Genomic DNA, 22,165 nt, shown 5'->3' with positions numbered 1-22,165 from the left:
TATGCGATAATTTCACACCCCAAACTGGAGTGCAATACATCACCCAGGAGCAGAACAGTCAAAGTCCAGTCAGTCGCCCCAGCGTCTGTGTAGAGTGCCAGCAGTCACAGCGGGATACAGTAACCAACTGGTGATGTATTGCACTCCAGTTTGGGGTGTGAAATTATCGCATATTATCAGCTTTTTCACTTGGAGCTTTAGTGGCTCTTTTGTATAGTGACTTTACCCCATGAGGAGCTTCATTTGCTTCCTAGGTTTTTTGTACCTTTTTCCATCCGGTATTTACCAAACACTGCAGGGTTCCTATTGGGGATTGTCGATTATTTTTCCTTGCTGCTTGTTATGCATTTAGTGCAATTTATCACTATAGAGTTATTATAATATGTCCAGTCATTTTTGACTATCTCCCTTTATTACTCCCACTGTATTGTCTGTATCATATGGAGCTTTACTAATAGCTTGATTGATCTATATTAGTGCCTGTATATTCTGCAGCCAGCGGTTTACATGCTGACTAGATGGTTTTAATTTTTAATGTGTGGTGTTTTTTGCTGCTTTTGTGCAATAAATAAAAATTTATATTCGCTAATAATTGCTTCATGCGTGGTGATCCCACACATATGCATAGTCTTTTTTTCTTCTTTTGTTTATTAGTTCAATGATATCCCCTATAAAAAAAGTGATAAATGCAAATCTGACCTACAAAAAGGAAAAATGGAAATATCACAAATGCTGTAGAAAATATAAGTTATTGGGCATCCAGATAATTTCAGTCTATAATATATACAATGTGCGGTTATCATACCCCAGAATAGAAGCTTGTGTTAAAGGGGTTGGCCACTACTTTGATAACCCCTTCTCAATCTGTGCGTTTGCCTCTGTTCCCATAAAAGCACTTGGGGTATGTGCACACGCTGGGGATCCGCAGCGGATTTGGCCGCTGCGGATGCGCAGCAGTTCTGCGGACAGTGTACAGTACAATGTAAGTCTATGGGATTTACAATCCGCTGTGCACATGCTGCTGTTTTTACACTGCAGAAAAGCTGCGATTTTGAATCCGCAGAAATAAATGACATGTCAATTCTTCGGATTCCGCTGCGGTTTGCCACCTATTCCATTGTCCAGGTGTCAAACCGCAGGTCAATTTACCTGCGGTTTTACCTGCAGATCCGCACAGAAAAATCTGCTGGTGAATCTGCAGTGTGTGCACATAGCCTAAGGCTATGTGCACACGTTGCGGATCTGCAGCTTTTTTTGGCCCTGTGGAACCACAGCAGATTTAGGTGCATTGTACAGTACCATTGTTTTCAATGGTAAACTGAAAAATGCTGTGCACATGCTGCGGATTTTTCCGCTCAGATTTGCTGCGGGTTCAAATCTGCAGCATGTCAATTCTTTGTGCGGATTCCACTGCGGTTTCACACCTTCTCTATTGTAGAGGTGTGAAACCGCAGGCTAATCTGCAGATAAAATGCAGGTCTTTTGACCTGCGGATTTTTCCAAATCCGAGCGGAAAAATCCGCATCACCTTTCACTATGTGTGCACATTGCCTTACACTTGCCTCCCGTGTCAGGGCTGTTCCAGCAGAGTCTGCATGTTCTCTCCTGGTGCTCACGTGACGTTATGTCACGTGAGCCCTCTGCCCAATCGGCTCCAGCGTCACTGTCCCCCATCATGGAACATCAAGAGGAAGTCAATCTCTCAGTGGACAACCCCTTCAAAACAAACTTCTCCTATTCTGGGGTATATCTTCTTAGTAATGTGTGTATTAAGCTTTGAAATCTATATCTGGATGCCGGCTAACTGTATACTATTGTATATGGTATTTCCGTTTTGTAGGCCAGATTTAGATTTGGCACCTTATTATATGGATGCCATTGCACTGTAACCCTTAGACAGGAATTTTCTTTGCACTTTGAGCTTTGTAGAGCTTTCCCTTGCGACGTGGGTGTACAATATGATCCATGAGATCCTAATGTCCATTATAGCCTCTTAGGCAATTCAGCAGTTTTTTTTATGGTATAGAACGTAATATGTACTGGACATGTTAATTATCTGATATTAGACCACTGGGGTCATTTTTCTGCATGACATTTTTCTTGTCATTTTAATCATATAAGGTTTATTCATCACCCATGACTGCACTAAGAGAAGGGATCTGTCCTTTAAGGACAGGAAACGTACAGACACGAGTGGCACCTCTCCCACTCATCATTTGGCTTCCTGTTCTTGACATGAAGTTCTCACAAACACCTGTAGAAGATGGAGCTGTCTCCCAGGCCTGGAGGGTTGGTTCAGGCAAGTGGGGTCCCTGGAACTGCCACAATGGGTCCAGGGGGACTTCAAGATAGTGAGCGGTATTCTGGCAGGCTAGCTGGCTCGGTTGTGTTCTGCAGGCGCTGAAGGGTCTTCGGGTAACTTGGATGCCACCGATGTGTTTTGTTAGCGTCGCGCAGCCTAGGGCGTGTTTCGGTGACGTGTCGGAATGATGCCGAATAGGGGCTATGGATGAGAATAGGGCATGCTAGGAGTGGAGCGTGTCCAGACTCAAGCCATGTAATCTGACCTGAACCAGAAGCTCCGGGGGTACCGGATCTGGAGGGCGGCCCGGGATTTAAAAGGCGACTAGGGCATGGCGCAATGCCCCTTCTTTCTCCCAATTTTTTGCTAGTAAAAGAAATGTACAGCGTAGTATAAACATAAAGAATGTGCGCTTTGCCGGTCCTTGTTACCTGACTCCTACCAGAAGAGACTTTTGTCAGTCGTGTATTGAACAGACTGAAGCGGGGGGAAAACCCGTAGCTTTGCCACTAACTTGAGCTCTATCAGAGCGGAGGTTAGAGATTCCTTTAAATCACTTTCCCAGGAAGATGTCCATAGGGTACAAAAGAATAGAGAAGCTAAATCCCCTGGCTTTCGTCTTTCTTCGCTTCCAGGTACGAGCTATTGCGGAGTAATTGGATTCATAGCCTAATGGGATCTTGGCTAAAGATGGAGTTCATATCAATCCTGCAAGAGGTTCATGGTAACTCCCTCTCGGTACTACACAGCAGAGCACCAGCCCCTAAAGGCAGAAGTCTTAGGCTGTGTGCACACATTGTTTATTTTTGCGTTTTCGCTGCGTTTTTACGCTGCAGAATCGCTGCAAAAAAAAGCATCCCATTCAATCCTGTGGGATTCCGCAATGCTGTGCTAATGCTGCAGATTTTTCCGCTGCGGAATCGCATAGCGGAAAAATCCACAGCATGCCCATTCTTTTTGCGGAATCGCGGTGATTCCGCACCCATAGGAATGCATTGATCCGCTTACTTTCCGCATGTGGCTATGCCCACCATGCACAAGTAAGCGGATCATGTGTGGATGGTACCCAGTGCCTGGAGGAGAGGAGACTCTCCTCCAGGCCCTGGGTACCATAATCTTCTAAAAAATAGAATAAAAATAAATAGTGATAAACTCGCTCTCCGGCGGCCCCCGAAGTCCTTCCCGCCTCTCACCACGCTCCCGGCATCTTCCGGTCCCAGTAATGTTTTGCGCGAATGACCGCGATGACGTTATCTCAGGTCCTTCGCGCAAAGCATTACTGGAACCGGAAGATGCCGGGAGCGCCGCAGATCAAATCGGGGGCCATCGGAAGGTGATAAAATATATATATTTTAACATCCTACCTATCACATTCCAAGTGATGCTAATCGCTTGGAATGCGCAAGCATTCCGCAAGCGGAAAACGCTTGTTTTCCGCGGGGAAAAACGCATGCGAATTCACATGCGTTTTACCCGCGGCGGGAGTGCGGCAATGTTGCGGAGATTTCCGCAGCATTTCTGCAATGTGGGTACATAGCCTTGGAGCTGATACAGGAAGCAGTCCTGTTAGAGGTTCCCTTATTAGAGCAGCATGGGATTTTATTTCCCTCTTTGTGATTAAGAAACAAGATATGGTTCCTTTAGGACCATAATAAATTTAAAAATTCTGAATAAATTCCTTAGAGTATGCCCTTTCAAGATGGAATCTGTAAGATCTGCAATAAAATTACTCTTTAAAAATTGCTTCATGCACTCTCGGAACATCCCACTAATACCTTTGGTGTATCTTTCTCTTTCTCCGGAGTGAGCCATATTCAATATTCTTCCACAAGATCAGTTGGTGAGGCTCTCTGTTCAGAAGAAATCCATTTTGAATAAAGAAAAAAGAAACCACAAAAGCGCGCTCATAGGTCCTTAGGCCTGTTTCACACTTCCATTTTTGACCATCAGTCAAAATCCGCTGTTTTTGCAAAAAAACGGATCTGCAATTTTTTTTTTTTTTTATTTATTTATTTATTTTTTTGGCGCATCCCTTTTTTCCCCCCATTGCATTACCGGCGGATCTTGACGGATGGCCACGCTGCTATATTTCAACCATCAAATAGAGGAAATCCAGTAGATTGTAGAAATTTGACCCGAAGAAGAGGTCACTGAATGGACCTCGAAACGTGTTGTCTCTGTATGTACCATAAATAAAGTACAGATATTGGAACCAATTTCTACAATCTACTGGATTTCCTCTATTTGATGGTTGAAATATAGCAGCGTGGGAATCTGGTGTTTTTTTTTTTTTTCCCTCTTGGGATCTCCTCCTTGAGTATTATGAATAAAGAGAAATACACTAAATGTTTTTTCCTTACTTGGTCTTCTTTTATTAATACCCAGACAGTGTTGATACGCCAGGCGATTCATGGTTGCTTCCAATTTACAGACTGGTACATGAGAGCAAATTGATGGTAGAACTCCTGTTAGGCTTGTTACTTTATGAAGATATGGATATGTGCCTGGGTGGGAGGGGAAGTTGGTTATAGTTATAATACACTGTCGAGTGCTCAAAGTACAGTGAAAATCTGTTGGCTCTTTTCTGATGTTCTTATACAACTTTTGTACTTTGTTTATTGTTCACTAAAGACCGTTTATTAAAAAAAAAAAAAGCTTTATGGCAGTTTTACACCTGAAAGATGCTTACTACCATGTGCTTGTATTTGTAGATCATCACCAGTTCCTCAAAGCTGCAGTAGTCCTTGGTGATGCAGTTAGACAATTCCAGTTTAGAGCTCTTCCAATTGGCCTCTCTATTGCACCTTGGGTCTTTACCAAGGTAGTCACAGAAGTCATGTCTCATTTACAGGAAAAAGTTGTATTGTCCCCTATTTGGATGATTTTCTAGTGGTGAGCAGTTTGTCCCCACATTGCATACACAACTTTAAAACAATTGGGGTGGCTATTAAACCTTAAATCATGATTTTAGTCCCTGGGTTTCCAGTGGGGTCGATTGGCTATAAATTCATCAGCCAATCGGGCTGCTTGTTCTGGGGTTTCGAGCGTCCGGTCCGCTACCCACTCTCATATTTTTGGAGGCATTTTCTCCATATGTTGCTTGAGTACAGTCACGTCCCTGAGGGCATCAGGTGAGTGGGCAGCCCGACCGTTGAGCCAGCGGTTGCAGTGGTCGTCATAGTGACTGCCAAATTCTACATAGGAGACCCCCTGGAGAGACTGTCTGGAACTTGTTGCGATATCTTTTGGGGATGGTAGTAAAAAGGGACAAAAGGGTATCCTTAATGGTATAATAGTGTAGACAGTCCTGACGCCCTAGAGACCGAACAGCATCCTGTGCCCAGCTAGTCCACAAGTACTTGGCCCAATCAGCTGTGGGCACCTGGTGCATCATCATTAGGGTCTCAAAACCTTGCAGATGATCATCAATCTGTGTTGGACTCGTTAAACACTGGCAGTTGTTACTTCAGAGTTCCCAGGGCTGGCTACCCCTCCTGTGGTACGAACAGAGAGGCGATAACGACACGCTTAGGAATCTGACAGTCCATTGAGGTACGAGGCCCAGTGACTTGGTTGTCCCAACCTCGATTCTCTAAACGTCTTTGAGGGTTCAGTGATTGTCAATGAGGCAGCTCTGTATTTCTTCATTTGGAGTGTTGATGCCGTGACTTCTGTAATGTAGACTCTCTGAACACAGGCAGATCCTCCTTTTTATAGGTCACAACTTCTCATTGTTATTTCACCACAGGCTTGGGGGAAGGTGGAAGGAGGCCATCCCTCACTGCTTGCGCGTTCAAACAACATGCATAGATTGTCCTTCATATTGCAGAGCACGAATGGGTCATCAACCTATTAACAAACATTGTGCCTTTGTTTCCCAAAGAACAATACTAGTACTGCAATAAAAGGACATATACTGTATAATAGGTATTCTGCAGCCAGTGAACAATAAGCCAGTGATTCAATAAGGGTCAACAGTCATCCTCACATGAACTGTAGCTTATGTCCCTTGGCCTACTGAAATGTTTGGATAATCCAGATTAAATGTGGTGTTGCCACGGTTCTGTTCTCTGAATCCCAGAGAAGGTCACCAGGGGGTAGATGTCTTCCTTGTTCCATGGAAGTTCAATCTGTTATATGCTTTTCCTCCCAATAGCCCTGATCCAAATGGTGGCAAGACAGGTCAGAGAAAACAAAGTGATGATTATCTTAATTTGTCCACTTTTGGCCAAGAATGCCATGGTTCTCATGGCTAGGGACTGTCGATCATTGACCCGTGGGTCCTTCCAGAGGTTCCGAATCTCCTCTCTAGGGGACCAGTCTACCATCCACGAGTATCCAACCTTTTATTTCATGGTATGAAATTTGAGAGGGCACTGTTAATATTAAATGGGTTTTTCTCCCACTTTGGTCATCCACTCTACTTCAAAGTAGAAAAGTTTCCACAAATAGAATTTATTCTAAAACATGGAGGAAGTTCCTGTCCACTTCGGGATCAAAAATTGAGGGGGCTCCAGTAGGTCAAGTTCTGGAGTTTCTGCAGAAGGGCCTTAAGCTAAGCTTATCCACCAGCACCCTTGAGATCCAATTGTCATCTCTATGGGCCCTCTATAACTGTGATCTGGCACGGAATTATTGGGTATCTAGGTTTATTAGGGCTTCATCTAATTCCAGGCCCATCCTTAAACCATAGGATTTAAATCTAGTTTTGACAGCCATGACGGTCACATTTGAGCCCATTGAGTTATTGTCGGTAATGTGTTTTTTTTTTTTTTTTGTTTGTTTTTTTTTTTCCTTAACACTGCCCTTCTGGTGGTGTTACCATCTGTCTGAAGGGTCATTGACAATCTGGCCCTTTCCTGAGTCCCACCATACACTCAGTATCTAGAAGACAGAGTTGTTTTGAAGCCTGATCAATCTTGCCTGCCAGGTTACAGGAGAGAGTTGTTCCCTCTTTTTGTACTAGCCAAAAGAATCAGGAGGATGAGAAATTTGATACGCTGAACGTTACAAGGGGTCTACTAGAATACTGGTCTGATACTGATTCCTGAAAAGTGAGAAGTCCTTATTTTTGTCCTTTCAGGGACCCAGAAAAGGGCTTAAAGCTTCAAACTGCACAATAGCTAGGTAGATCAGTGATACCATTTTTTTTTAGCTTATTCTGCAAGTGGCAAGGTTGTTCCAGTAGGTCTGAGAGCTCACTCCACACAGTCAGTGGCAGCCTCCTGGGCTGAGATCGGACATTTCAATTGAGCAGATCTGTAAGGCAGCAACCTGGTCTTCTCCATCCACTTTCTATAAGCATTATAGACTTGATATTGGTTCCTCTTCCAACCTCACCTTTGGAATTGGGATGCTCCACAATGGTTCCTCCCTGAATTCTTACTTCTCTAATTCTCTCATGGTGCTGTCATGGGTGATCGATAGTCTTGGTTACTTACTAGTAACGGGATTTTTCTGAAACCATGTCTGCACCTTTATATATTACCTCCCGTCAGGTGTGAGTGAGCACTTCTTTCAAAAGTATATAAAGTCACATTTGTGATTGGTGATATGGGTAAAATTTTGTATTTATTGCAATAACCATTGGAGAGCCTCTTGTGCTCTATAATCCAACTGTTGTGTGGGAGAGGTGCTGCCCTTTTATGCCTGTAGATTTCCTGTCCTTAAAGGGTGGTTCCCCTCTCGTGGTGTCATGGTTCCGAAAAATTCAGGTACCTATAAGTAAATAAGACTTTTTTTGTATGTCTTTTTGATATTCTTAATAGTGTTAGATTAATTTTGAGTGCTGGAAGTTTAAGCCCGCCATACACATTTGATGTCTGTTGTAACAATGGTTTGGTGGCACCCATCTCGACCAACTCTTCCACACACAGCAATTATTCATTTGAGTGCTATTGTATTCTCTGAGAGCTATTGTCAGTCATTGTCGGGAGAACAAGAGGTTCGTCAGTCCGAATTCAGACACGCTGGATTCTTATCTACAAGTATGGCTAAGGGCCCCGTCACACACAGCGAGATCGCTGATTTTTTGACGTCACAGCGATCTCTCAAACGATATCGCTGTGTGAGACATGGATCAGCGACTGGCCCCCCTGCTGGGTATCGCAGATTGTGCTGGAACGTCCTGGGCCGTTTTTTGATCGTTGGTCTGCCGCTGGCCTGCACGCATCGCTGCATGTGGCAGCGGGAGAACAACGATCAGCGACGCTGGGAGCTGATTTCCAAGGTAAACAGCAGGTTACTAAGAGCCGCTGTTTATTGGAAACCAGCTTGCTCGCTGGTCCTGATCACTGTTGGGTCTGTCTGTGACAGCTCACCAGCGATCAGCTAACTATGTCCCAGCGATCCCATCCACATCGGATCGTTGGTGGATCGCTGGGACATTTATACGTGTAACGGGGCCCTAACAGTCTTTATTCGGGCTTTAGACAAGACAATCTAAAGCTGTACCAGATTCATCATAGTTTCAATAGACATGCCATAGTTTGTGCCTGCCTAAATAGTAGTCCTGAGGTTAGTTATATGGTGTGAATTCTGTAGATGGTATGAATTCTGTAGATTTCCTTAAGCTATTTTTATTTTAAATCTATGTTGTGTTTTAGAGATGACCTTTACAGACATGGCATTGACATTTAAGAATACTAATGGCAATGTAGGTTTACTTAACTATTCTTTTTGAAAAAATTTTACTTAACCAAAAAGCATTTGTTTACAGCCTACTTGGGATGTATTGTAATGGTCTGTTTTGGTCTTTTTAGGGTTACACCAAGTCAATTGATATCTGGTCAGTTGGCTGCATTCTTGCAGAAATGCTCTCTAATCGACCCATATTTCCAGGAAAGCATTACCTTGATCAACTTAATCATATCCTTGGTAAGGGCAGATGGAAAACCTATGCAAGCAGATTAAGCCAAATGTATCCGAGTTTAGCCTTTTATTTACTTATCTGTTTTTGCAGGCATCCTCGGATCGCCTTCTCAAGAAGATCTGAACTGTATAATCAATTTGAAAGCTAGAAACTACCTGCTTTCTCTGCCACACAAAAATAAGGTGCCCTGGAATAGACTCTTCCCAAATGCAGACCCCAAAGGTAAAACGACTATATCGTCATTATTTAATCATGAACTACACACTAAGCTGCATTTAACATGAAGTGTATCAGTGAAGAGTCTGGACGTCAGCAGCTCAAATGCTTATGCCCTTATTGCTACTAGTGAGTGACATTGAATGCATCCACTGTCATGAAAACTGACATATTAATGCAGTACCAGCGGTACACCAAAATAGTTAATGTTTTGTATTTGGAATTGTTTAGCACTTGTTAACGAATTTGACACAATGATTTTCGATAAACAGGGAACTTCTTTGTGGTCACGCTGATTTCGTTTTCCTAATCGTCTGGACTTATCTACCTTGAATGCATATACACAGTAGGAAAAAAGTAGTAGTCTGTTTTTTTTTTTCCTCTCATTTTTATTGTATTATGGACAATTTTGATATTTCCAAGTGTGCATGATGGTATTTAAATGGCTTGCCTGTACACTGTGATTCATGCTCCAGGATTGTAGTAAAATACAATGGAGTTACAACATTAGATGCCTTTGTTTTGTAAAACCTAAATCTAAAATACTATATATGCTTTGTAAGGCTGTGTGCCCACGATGCGATTTTTAAGCGTTTTTTGCCGCAGTTTTCGGCGCGAAAACGTTTAAAAATCGTGTACAGAGCGCCCCCCATGCATTCCTATGGCATTCCGCACATGCTGTGCTAATGCTGCGCTTTTTCCGCGGCGGAATCGCATCGCGGAAAAAATCGCAGCATGGTCATTCTTTTGTGCGGAATCGCAAAGAATTGCCGCGATTCCGCACCCATAGGAATGCATGAGAATCGATTACTTCCCGCATGTGGCTATGCCCACCATGCGGGAAGTTAAGCGTCTCATGTGCGGTTGGTACCCACGGTGTGGAGGAGAGGAGCTTTTTACAATTGAGGCCGCATATGCGGCATCAATAGTAAAAGATAAAATGTGAAAAATGATAAAAAAATAAAAAAAATCGGGGTATATTTACCTTCCGACGTCCCGTGCTGCATTCCCGGCCCAAGCGTTCCCAGTAATGCCTTGCGGCAAGGTCTTGTGATGACGTAGTCTCGTGTGACTCTAGCGGTCTCGCGAGATCGCTATATTAACGCGAGACCAACGTCATCACAGGTCTCGCAAGGCATCGCTGGGAACGCTGTGGCCCGGGATGGCAGCGCAGGATGTCGGAAGGTAAATATACCCCGATTTTTTTTTTTTTTAATTTTTTTTTATCATTTTTCACATGTTATCTTTTACTATTGATGCCGCATATGCGGCCTCAATTGTAAAAAGCTGCTCACACTTGTCAAACACTGTTTGACGAGTGTGACCAACCTGTCAATCACTTTCCAAGCGATGCTTCAAATCGCTTGGAAAGTGCTTGAGAAAATCGCGAACAGAATCGCGGTAAAATCACGGTGAAATCGCGCTGAAAAAAACGAGCGAATTCTGGGAAGGAGTCTGGTTTTTAGTGTGCGTTTTAACACGCAACGTGGGCACATAGCCTTAGGGTGCTTTCACATTGCATTTTGCCACCCATTCTGTGGCCCTGTTGGGACTTGCGTAAGAACCCCCCTCAAAACAGGATTCGGACGTATGCGTCGATGGGGCCATAGACTAAAATGGTGCCGACAGTGAGTGTGTGGTCTGACCTGCATCATTTTCGGGCATGTTTACTATGACCGCTTCTGGTAGGTGTACACGCCCAAAAATGATGCGTGTTCGCTCTGTCTGCACTTTTACTCTATCAGTGCACACGTCCGAATCCCTTTTTGCAGGGGTGTTCATACTTCAGTTCCGACAAAGCCAATCAACGGCTGCTAAAATGCAGTGCGAAGGCACCACAAGGTGAGGGGGTTAACACCTCATAATGCACAAAAAACGCTTATTTTTTTTTTTTTTTTTCCTTATTGCAGCCCTTGATTTGTTGGACAAAATGTTGACTTTTAACCCTCACAAACGAATTGAAGTAGAGGCGGCTCTGGCCCATCCCTATTTGGAGCAATATTATGACCCAAGTGATGAGGTAAGGTTACATCATCTTCCTGTAAAGAAACCAAAATAAGCGTTCCTTTTATTTTATAATATCCATACAAACACCAGAGGTAAGTGATGTGTAGCCAGTTTGAGAGCTGTACGACATATCAAAGATGGATTTCAATGATTATGAACGCTTTTTGTTAACACACTTCCAAGTATAGCTATCAGTGTTGTAAAAGAACAATCCAACCCAGAGGTTGATTGTGGTTTTCGCTGTTCAGATTGTTTGAGAGTGAATAGCTGTGAGGGGGGGGGATCCTGAAGGCCATGAGAAGAGGACGCATTGAGCTTCACTCTGATCTGCATCCTGTCATTTCCACGACTAATGGCAACGAAATAGTGATTCCTTCACACCGAAGGATGAGGAGAAAGTTCCTGGAATATATGGAGGAGTGATAAAGTGGACTCGGGTATGATGAGAAGCAAGCATCAGACGGAACAGAGTCGAGATGAGAGCATGCTTTCCAACATGGCACCTCCTCCCCCACATCAGCCAGAATGAGAGCAGCCGAGGTTCTGCAGCAAAGCTTGGGAGATTTGCCAAACTGCCATTAGACCCTGACAACTCTTCAGATGATTTAGAACCTGATCAGGTATACTCTCAGGGGGGAGAGATACAGTTTGTGCAGGGGAGGAAATGTGGCAATATGGCACTGCTCACAGCAACAGTTAAACCGAGAAGTGCAGGAAATGCACAGCATTAATGCCTTTGGAGAAGCTAATCTTGCCAAAGATTGTGGGCAAGAACCTACACTACAAGTTTTTCTGCTGTAAAATCCTGCAGTCTCTCATTACAAACTCTCAAACACATGGGAGGGCTTAGAGAAAACATTAGTCTCCTCAGACAAGACATGCAGAAAATAAACAGCAGAGTCAAGAAGTCTGAGGAAAGAGCGAGTTCTGTTGAGGAACAAATGCTTACTATACATTATCTCAGGAGAGGTCTTTAGAATATCAATGCCCTTCTCAAGAAAGCTGATGACCTAGAGAATAGGCCTCGGCAAAATAACATGCTTAATCAGGGAAATCAGCTGAATTAAGAATCTCCGCTTTTCAGGAATCCATTTATTTACCCTGGCGGATTACGATGTTCAGCAAAGACACTCTCAATTTTTTTTTGTAATTGTAAGAGCTCAGAGTTCCTATATCTCCTTTGTGCCCCCCCCCCCCCCCCCCCGATGGGCTACACTGACACCTATAAATCAAATTACTAAATCTTAAACATGGAGACCTTATCCTATGAAAGGGCAAGGACCACTCTTACCATCTTCTCAAGTTGAGACAAATGTGTCAATATTCTTGTTTGAATGGTCTCTGGCTTTTATGAGGAGATAAACAATTCAAAGGGGGGGGGGGGGGGGGGGAATTGTTTTAAAGAATTTTTTTTTCAACATTTTTCCTGTCCTTAAATTACATACTACTTAATATGGTGCATATAATTAAAGATATCTGGGACTGCTTAAGTACTAACAGAGGTAGCTGCTTCTTGCCTGCCTGTTGTGCCTGGCGCCGTTCACCACCACCACAGAGCGGTCACAGATTTCCGCTGACATGTTAACAGAGCGGTAGTTTGTCTTCCTGTTGACAGGATGGCACTAATGGTGTGATGCTGATTGACAGCCTGCTCTCCACTGCCTAATTGAGGGAAGCCTGCTGTCAATCAGCATGATACCAGTGTTCCTGCCCTGTCAACAGAAAGAGAAACTGCTGCTCTGACAGGGAGCAGGAGCAGTCAATGACTGGCTCCAGGTATAGCAGACAATTGCCTGTTAGAAACTGCATGCCTTTTTTATTTTAAAGTCCTGGATATCTCTTAATGTGATAGCCTGGAATGTCAGGGACTTGGGGGAATTGGTCAAGAGATGTGCTGTGTTCTCTTGGATCCAACAATTTCAGCCTCTTATTTGTCTTTCCGAAACTCGTATGACCTGTGAGAGACTGTTTACTAAGGAGGTCGTGGGTGGGGCCAGAGTACCATTGTATTATTTTTTTATTTTTTCTACTCATGCATGGGGAGTAAACATTTTAGATCGATTCCATTTTTGTTTCTCCTCTAAAATGGATACCGATGGAATATTTGTCTTGTACCATATACAATATTCTATTATAATAGCTTTGTATATTCCACCCTCAGTGGAAATCCTTAACACCTTAAAGTCTATGGACATGCACAGTCCGTCATGGCAAGAGGTAACTTCCCGCACCAGGACAGACTGCAAGTCCTGCCTTTGAACTGTCACCGCGTGTAAACACGCAGTGACAGTTCAGTGCCGACAGCTGGCTGACAGGCACGGCAAGTGGTGCAGTCGGTCCCTGCACCCCAAGCGCTGTGATTGGTCTGTCAATCTGACCGACCAAACACAGCAGCGATCAAGCAGGAGTGGCTGAATTTCAGCATCTCCTGCCCGATCTCCGTGCAGGAGCTCAGCGCTGCAGTGGCTGAGCTTCTGCACTGACAGCGGCGCCCCCAGCTGTTAACCACACATCTAGATAAGCTCCGTGGGGGGTCTAGTTTCCAAAATGGTGTCACTTGTGGGGGGTTTCCACTGTTCAGGCACATCAGGGTCTCTCCAAACGTGACATGGCGTCCGATCTCAATTCCAGCCAATTTTGCGTTGAAAAAGTCAAACGGCACTCCTTCCCTTCTGAGCTCTGCCATGCACCCACACAGTGGTTTACCCCCACATATGGGGTATCTGCGAGCTCAGGAAAAATTGCACAACAAGTTTTGGGGTCCTTTTACCCTTGGGAAAATAAAAATTGGGGATGGAAAATTTTTTTTAATTTTACGGCTTTGTTATAAATGTCTGTGAAGCCCTTGAGGGTTCAGAGCTCTCACTACACATGTAGATAAGTTACTTGGGGGGTCTAGTTTCTGAAATGGGGTCACTTTTGGGGGGTTTCCACAGTTTAGGCACATCAGGGCCTCTCCAAACGCGACATGGCGTCTGCTCTCGATTCCAGCCAATTTGACATTCAAAATCTCAAATTATGCTCCTTCCCTTCTGACCACTGCCGTGCGCCTAAAGATTGGTCTTCCTCCACACATGGGGTATCGGTGTACTCAGGAGAAATTGCACAACAAATATTCTGACTCATTTTCTCCTGAAACCCTTGACAAAATAAATTGTGTCCAAAGAAAAATTTTGGGGAAATAAAGTTAAATGTTAATTTTTTCCTTCCACATTGCTTCAATTCTTGTGAAGTACCTAAAGGGTTAATAAACTTCTTGAATGTGGTTTTGAACAGCATGAGGGGTGCAGTTTTTAGAATGGTGTCACTTTTGGGTATTTTCTGTCATATTGACCCCTCAAAGTGACTTCAAATGTGAGCTGGTCCCTTAAAAAAAAAAAAAAAAAGTTTTGTAAATTTAGTTGTAAAAAGATCATCGCTGGTCAACTTTTAACTTATAACTTCCTAACAAAAAAAAATTTTGGTTCCAAAATTGTACTGATGTAAAGTAGACATGTGGTAAATGTTATATATTAACTATTTTGTGTCACATAACTCTGTGGCTTAAAATTAAGTTTGAAAATTGCAAAATTTTACACATTTTCGCCATATTTCAGTTTTTTTCATAAATAAGTACAAGTTATCTCGAAGAAATTTTACCACTACCATGAAGTACAATATGTCACGAGAAAAGTGTCAATCAGCGGGATTCGTTGAGGCGTTCCAGAGTTATTACCTCATAAAGTGACAGTGGTCTGATTTCAGAATTAAGGCCTGGTCATTAACCTACAAAATGGCTTGGTCGTTAAGGGGTTAAAAGGATTATTTCTTTTATAAATTCCCTTGCAGAGACACCGGTTTTTATAGTAGGGGATTTAAACACCTATCTACACCTTTTCAGGGATAAATTTCATACGGGAAATATCTCTCAATGTGCAATATATATAAATATCTCTACATTATCTGCTAGAGGAGGTCGGCATGGTGGACCTATGGAGAATACGGCACCCTGTCGTCAGACAATATTCCTCTTATTCCACGTTTCATTATTCTTGGTCAGGAATAGCCAATGGTTCTGAATCAATCATACCCTATATTAAATCTGTGAGGTATCTGCCAAAGAGTGTCTCTAACCAATTTCTGATACAGATACAACTGCACATGGGTGTTGTGAGGTCTCTGGGGTGATATACATGGCTCCTCAATCCTTTTTGGCTGTAACTACCGTATATACTCGAATATAAGCCGAGATTTTCAGCCCGTTTTTTTGAGCTGAAAGTCCCCCTCTCGGCTTATATTCGAGTCATATACACCGGGGGGTCGGAGGGGGAGAGGGGGCGGGGCTGTCAGGTCATACTTGCCCGTCCTGACGCTGTCTCTTGAGCCCCCAGCTTCTCCGCGCTCTCTGTTCCTGCCTTCAGCGGTCACGTGGTACCGCTCATTAAAACTCATGAATATGCGCATATTCATGAGTTTTAATGAGCGGTATCACATGACCGCTGAACGCAGGAAGAGAGCGCGGAGAAGCTTGGGGCTCAAGCGACAGCATCAGGACGGGTAAGTATAGCGATACTCACCTGTCCTGCGTCCATGGCTGCTTGCTGCTGTCTTTCATCGGTCAGTGACTTGAGACAGCAGAGGGCGCAGTGACGTGATTAGTGCGCGCCGCGCCCCCTGCAGTCTGAACGTCACTGACTGATGACGTGGCAGATAGCGGTGAGCAGCCATGGACGCAGGACACGTGAGTATCTGACACCCAGCGACGGAGAGGTGAGTATGTCATTTTTTTTTATTTTTACATGCTGCGGCAGCACATGGGGGAATAATCTTTAGGAGCTTCTAATGGGGGCAGTATATGGGGGAATAATCTATGGAGCTGCTTATGGGGGCAGTATATGGGGGAACAATATGGAGCTTCTTATGGGGGCAGCATATGGGAGAATAATCTATGGAGCTTCTAATGGGGGCAGCATATGGGGGAACAATCTATGGAGCTTCTTCTGGGGACACCATATGGGGGAATAATCTATGGAGCATTTCCCACCCTAGGCTTATACTCGAGTCAATAAGTTTTCCCAGTTTTTTTGTCAAAATTAGGGGGTCGGCTTATACTCGAGTATATACGGTAATTGGCCCTATTCGTAGCTCTAGAATTTTAGATATTTTAATGATTCTTTGTCATCTACAAGATTTCTATGGGATGGCATGAAAGCATATGTACGGGGAATATTCATAGGGGATATCAATAAGATCAAATCCAAAACAAAGGAGTTCACCCAGAAATTGCAACATAATGTTTGGGGGGAAAAGGAGGCACATTATGTAGCAGATATATCTGTGGCAAGTAGAATACAATGGGAAAATGCACAGAATATCGACTGATAATTTGCTATCATTAGCTTTTCAGAAACAACTGTTTGTTAAAGGGGTGGTCCGGCCTTTCTGTATAATTTGTGTGTATCTAGCGTGCAGAATGCTGACAGTTTGTAATTTACTCCCTGTCAGCATTCTGCATGATGCCCTAGATGGCACACCTAGTCATGTGAGCAGCTCTCTCCTGATTCTTGAGGAGCTGCTCACTACCCTAAAGTTATTCGGTCTGGCAGAGACTAGTCAGTGATGTCACAACAAACACCGCCCCCCCCCCCCCAGTCTCTTCAAGGCCCTCTCCTTTCCTGCCTTTTCTCAAAGTGCAGCACACAGAGTCAGAAGAGCTATGACTCAGCTGATGGGACTATCCAGGGAGGAAAGAGTTCTACATAGGTGTGTATAGCATGCTGTGTGCATCCATCCATACACACATTACTGTAAGCTCAGGTTCTTCAGCAGCTGAAGTGTGTATTATATGGTATATATGTGGAGTCCAGTGGTTGTGCCGCTTTCCACACATGAGGACACTGCTATTTCCAATACTGGAGTCAGTGGGCGGGCATAGGGTGCTGCTGGACACTGAGGCAGGCTGGGCGGTGTTTTGGCTGTGAGGTTAGGTAGTACGGCTGTCAAGTTTGGTAGAGCCGCAGGCAAAGTGGTTGCAGAGAAAGAAGTGAAATTCACGAGGAACGAAGGGCAGAATCCAAACTAAATTTATAGGTGTTGTATATTGCAGTATAGCACAGAACAGCTTTAAAAAAATATCTGGATTTTGTGGCCGGACAACGTTAAACAAAAATATTTTATAGAGGGTAAGAGTGCAGGCCACCTACTAGCAACTATACTTAAAGAACAGACGAGAATAGCCTATATGAATAGACTGGTCACAACAGGGAGGGTGGTTATGGACACTGATGAGGTTATTAAACATCTCCATGATTATACGAACGTGTACGCATCTAAGGCCTGTTTCACACTTCAGTTTTTTTGTCAGTTAAAATCCGCCAAAATGGCGGAAAGCGGATCCGTTGCTAACTGATGTGAACGGATGCCACCGGACCGTTGTTTTGACGGATCCGCCGAATGAAGAATTTTAAAGGAACCGCTGCCAGAGAGAGAGAATATTTTTTTTTCTGTCTGCCAGAAATGATTTCAGGGTTACATTTCCGGCTTACTTCATTCCTCTGGGCATGCGCACTATAAAAATGCGGATCCTGCAGCACAAAAAACGTTGCAAGGTCCGTCCAGGCATCTCGGCGGACGCAAAAAAATTGACTGATCCGCAAACAAACGGATCCAACGGATGGCCATCCGTCAAGATCCGCCGGTAATGCAAATCAATGGGGAAAAAAACGGATCAGCCAAAAAAAAAGGCGGATCCGTTTATTTGCAAAAACGGCGGATTTTGACTGATGGTCAAAAACGGAAGTGTGAAACAGGCCTAAGACTAATGCTTTGGAGGCAGGTATTGCCTGTTACCTAGATGAAGTTGCTCTTCCCAAACTGGCGCTACAAGGGAGGCTTTAGATCAGCCCTGGACTTGGAGGAACTAGACAATGCAATCCAAACAAAACTGAAAAGTGCCTGGTGCCGATGGTCTCCCAGGAGAAGTTTATAAACTAAATAGAGGTACTATTGCCAAAGCTCTTAAATCCCTTTAAGCAGTAACTACAAAGGGTTACTCCCTACCATATTCTATAATGAAGCCATAATTGTTTTAATACTAAAGCCTGGGAAAGATGTCAAAACCTGACTCATATCGGCCAATCTCTCTACTCCGAGTGGATATTAAACTATTCGCTAAGGTTTTGGCCAATACATTGATTAAAGTTATTAATGGAGTTGTACATGGTTATCAATATGGATTTATGCCAAATGCATCTACCGCTATAGATCGGAGCCGTCTATACCTCAACTTCCAATTGAGCTCCAAGGGAAGAAGGGAAGATGGCACAAGGGCTTTTATACCCTTGGACGCTGCCTAAGTGTTTGACAGTGTAGAATGGAGTTATCTGTGAGCAGTTTAGAAAAAGATGGGCTTTGGTCCTTACTACATTGCATTAACCCAGATGTTAAACCACTCACCTGTTGCTAAAATTCGAGTGAATGGCCAACTCTGAGACTTTTAAATTACAGGGACTCACCCCTATGTGTTTTGGAGTCTTGGATTTCTCCCGGAGGGAGTCCTCTTACTCCAACATTGGCGTTGGTGTATAAATTGTCACATACCATGATTAAAGCTTTTAGCTGAAACGCTTCGGTTGTTTGCCATGCAGATTTCTTGGTGGCCAGTTTAATTTTTAACACTGGATCAATAAATGTTCATTTTTATCTTTATACGATATTCCATTATTGCTGGAGGAATTTTTTAAAGTATAGTGTATAAAGTGTGGGCCAGAGGAAAACTTTAAGGCATTAAGGGATTCACCAAATACACACCACTATGGTGTAATCCCAATTTGGGTGAAGTATCAAAGTTAAAGGGTTTTTCTAATTGGGAGCAAAAAGGGATCTGGTCGATAGAACAATTATTTACAAACTCTCTCAAGTTTTGAACAGCTCCAAGAGGAACTCAATTTATCACACAACTTTTTACCAATACCTACAAATCCAACATGCTTTTCATCTCAATCGGGTCTAATGGATCTTAGCATGCAACATTCCCTAATAGATACTAGTGCTTCAGCAAGTCATACAAAGGGTTTAATTTCTACGAACATTTAAAAGTCCCTATTTTCATCCCAACTAGATAATCACCCTCTGACAGTTAAAGCTAAATGGGAGGCGGATGTAGGCCCTATATCAGTGGAACAACGGAGAGATTCTAGAAATTGTTCCTCAAGTATCTCCCTGTGAGCCCCAAAGGCTCTCAACTATGTTTAATTCAGAGTAAACACTACAAGCTTTTTTTTACACAAGATAGGGCTTTTGGCAATGTCCTAGGTGTGGGATTGAAGAGGCACATTTGATGCATGCCATGTGGGAATGTAGACAGAGGACTATTTTGGAATGAGGTAATCTCCTTGATAGGGGGTCTATGGAGTGAAATTAAGGGTATGTGCACATGTTGTGGATTGTGCTCCCGATTTTTCAACGTGGATTTTGCTAAATCCGCAGGTAAAATGACCTGCGGATTTCCCCTGCGTTTTTACACCTGCGGATTTCTATAATGGAGCAGGTGTAAAAACACTGTGGATCCGCACAAAAGAATTGACATGCTGCGGATTAAAATCCGCAGAAAATCCACAGAAAATCCACACAGATAAATCGTAGCATGTGCACAGCGGTTTTTGATTTACATAGGATATAATGGTACTGTACACCGCAGCAGAATCTGCTGCAGATCCGCAGGGCCAAATCCGCTGCGGATCCGTAGAAAAATCGGCAATGTGTGCACAGACCCTTACCAATCCCTGTATATGTATATTGGGATTATTTGAAGATGAAGCGGATCCTGACTTGTCCCTAGTCATAGGTATCTCTCGTATCTTATATTGAGCACGTAAACTTCTTGCATTTCTTTGGTTAGATAGACAACCACCAACTATGGCAGGACTACAACGAAGGATAAATATAACCTGGTTGGAAGGGGGAGTCTATCATGAATGTAACTCTTCTTGCAAATTTGAAAAGATATGGAGGCCTTGGTTGGATCCTCCAGGGCTGCCCACAAAGATTCTAATTAGAGAGAGCATAGTTATGATCTAATCCTTGTTGGTTCTCGTTTTTTTTCCTTCCTTCCTCTTTCTTTTTTCTTTCTCCCCCTTGTACGAATTTTATACTCATTCTAGAACTGCTCTGAAAATGATAATGGTTCTCTCTGGAATGTTGGGATTTGGGTTTTGTGGGTTGGTGAATTGAAGTTGAGTTACTTTGTTTCATATTATGGAATTGTCGTTTATTTGAAAGATGGAAAATTTGTATTTGGAGTTTTTCAATAAAAAATTATTTGATTTAAAATTAGAAAGTGATTAGTCCGGTTTCATGAGCTCGAAAAACAAAGGCATGTTACGTGGTTTGGAACTTATAGTTGCAACACTGCTGTAGACATGCCATACAACGGAACAAGATAATGGGGGAGATTTATTGTAAGAATGTCCTTTGGTTACTATGGGAAACAATTAGAGCACAGCTTTCATTTTACCAGAGCTCATTAATAAATTAAAGCACGGGTTGCTATGGGAAACAAAAAAACATTCTTACTATAAGGGCTCGTACAGTCCCACAAAACGCTGGATCGCACTTGGACCAATGTTCTATGGGGCCGTGCACATTTCAGATTTAAACCCAGTCCAGGAAAAGTGTCGCAGCATGTCCAAGTTTGATCCGATATTTGGATCGCGCTCGGTCATGCAAGTAGTGAGTCCATGGAAAACACTAGCTCGCACTTGGATAACATCTGAAGGCAGTCCAATTTCCAGGGACTGACAGAATTCAAAAGATGGAGAACATTTTTTCTCTCCATCTCATCCAAAAGAATCGTATCACACTATGATCACTGAGTGTCATTTGCATAATTGGCCTCATTATTTTGGTTGAGAAAATGAATGCTCATATGTGAGCCTAACCTCAGACTGACAAATCTCTCCCAGTATCACTGAGGAAGCAGGAAGACTTTATCTTCATTTGATCCAGAAAAATAAAGGCAAAAAACATATTTGCTTTATATTATAACACTTGTAAGGAGAGCTTTAAACTAGAACAACATGGGAAGGGAAGCAAAAGACCAGAAAAAGCCATACACCTGACAAATGCTATTGAGAACTCTGCTATTAGAAGTGAAAAGGAAGAACAAAGACATAAAAATAAAAACTAAAATAAAAGTAAAACTAAAATGTTTCTATACTAATGCACAAAGCATGGGCAACAAACAAGGAGAATTGGAACGACTAATGCAGGAAAAGAAATATGATGTCATTGGAATCACTGAAACTTGGTGGGACGATACACATGATTGGAATACAAGACTAGAAGGATACAACTTATTTGCAAGAAACAGACTTGATAAACGAGGAGGAGGTGTCGCATTGTATGTTAGAAACGCGTATATCTGCACAGAGATTGAAGCTTCAGAGACTGGGAGTTCTGTGGAAACTGTTTGGGTAAGAATACAAGGACAGAACAATGGAAAGGACACCATTGTAGGCATTTACTACAGGCCGCCTGTGCAAGCTGAAGATATGGATGAACTCTTTATGCATCAAATGGCCAAGTTCTCCCAAAAATATGACCTAGTTGTCATGGGAGATTTCAACTATCCAGACATTTGTTGGGAATCCCTCTCAGGCAAAACTAACAGGTCAAGGAAATTCTTATCCTCTCTTGCTGACAACTTTATCTTCCAAAAGGTAGGGGAGAAAACAAGGGGAACTGCTACCTTGGATCTAATCCTTATAAACAGGGAGGAAATGGTTGAGGAG

At 43.0% G+C, this 22,165-nt stretch overlaps 1 protein-coding gene across 1 annotated transcript in view; it reads left to right on the top strand.

The window, feature by feature from the left end:
* Positions 1-22,165, top strand: part of MAPK1 (mitogen-activated protein kinase 1) — a 105,001-nt gene that overhangs the window by 68,899 nt on the left and 13,937 nt on the right. The window contains exons 5-7 of the mRNA XM_073559113.1: positions 9,064-9,178; positions 9,264-9,395; positions 11,300-11,409. Coding sequence (XP_073415214.1) covers positions 9,064-9,178; positions 9,264-9,395; positions 11,300-11,409 — 357 coding nt within the window. The remainder of the gene's footprint in view (positions 1-9,063; positions 9,179-9,263; positions 9,396-11,299; positions 11,410-22,165) is intronic.

This window comes from Dendrobates tinctorius, unplaced genomic scaffold (assembly GCF_039654945.1).
Source record: "Dendrobates tinctorius isolate UK_male_01 unplaced genomic scaffold, ASM3965494v1 ptg000265l, whole genome shotgun sequence".
Classification (NCBI taxonomy): domain Eukaryota; kingdom Metazoa; phylum Chordata; class Amphibia; order Anura; family Dendrobatidae; genus Dendrobates; species Dendrobates tinctorius.
Note: the sequence above shows the minus strand (reverse complement) of the source record. Positions and strands in the feature narration are given on the sequence as shown.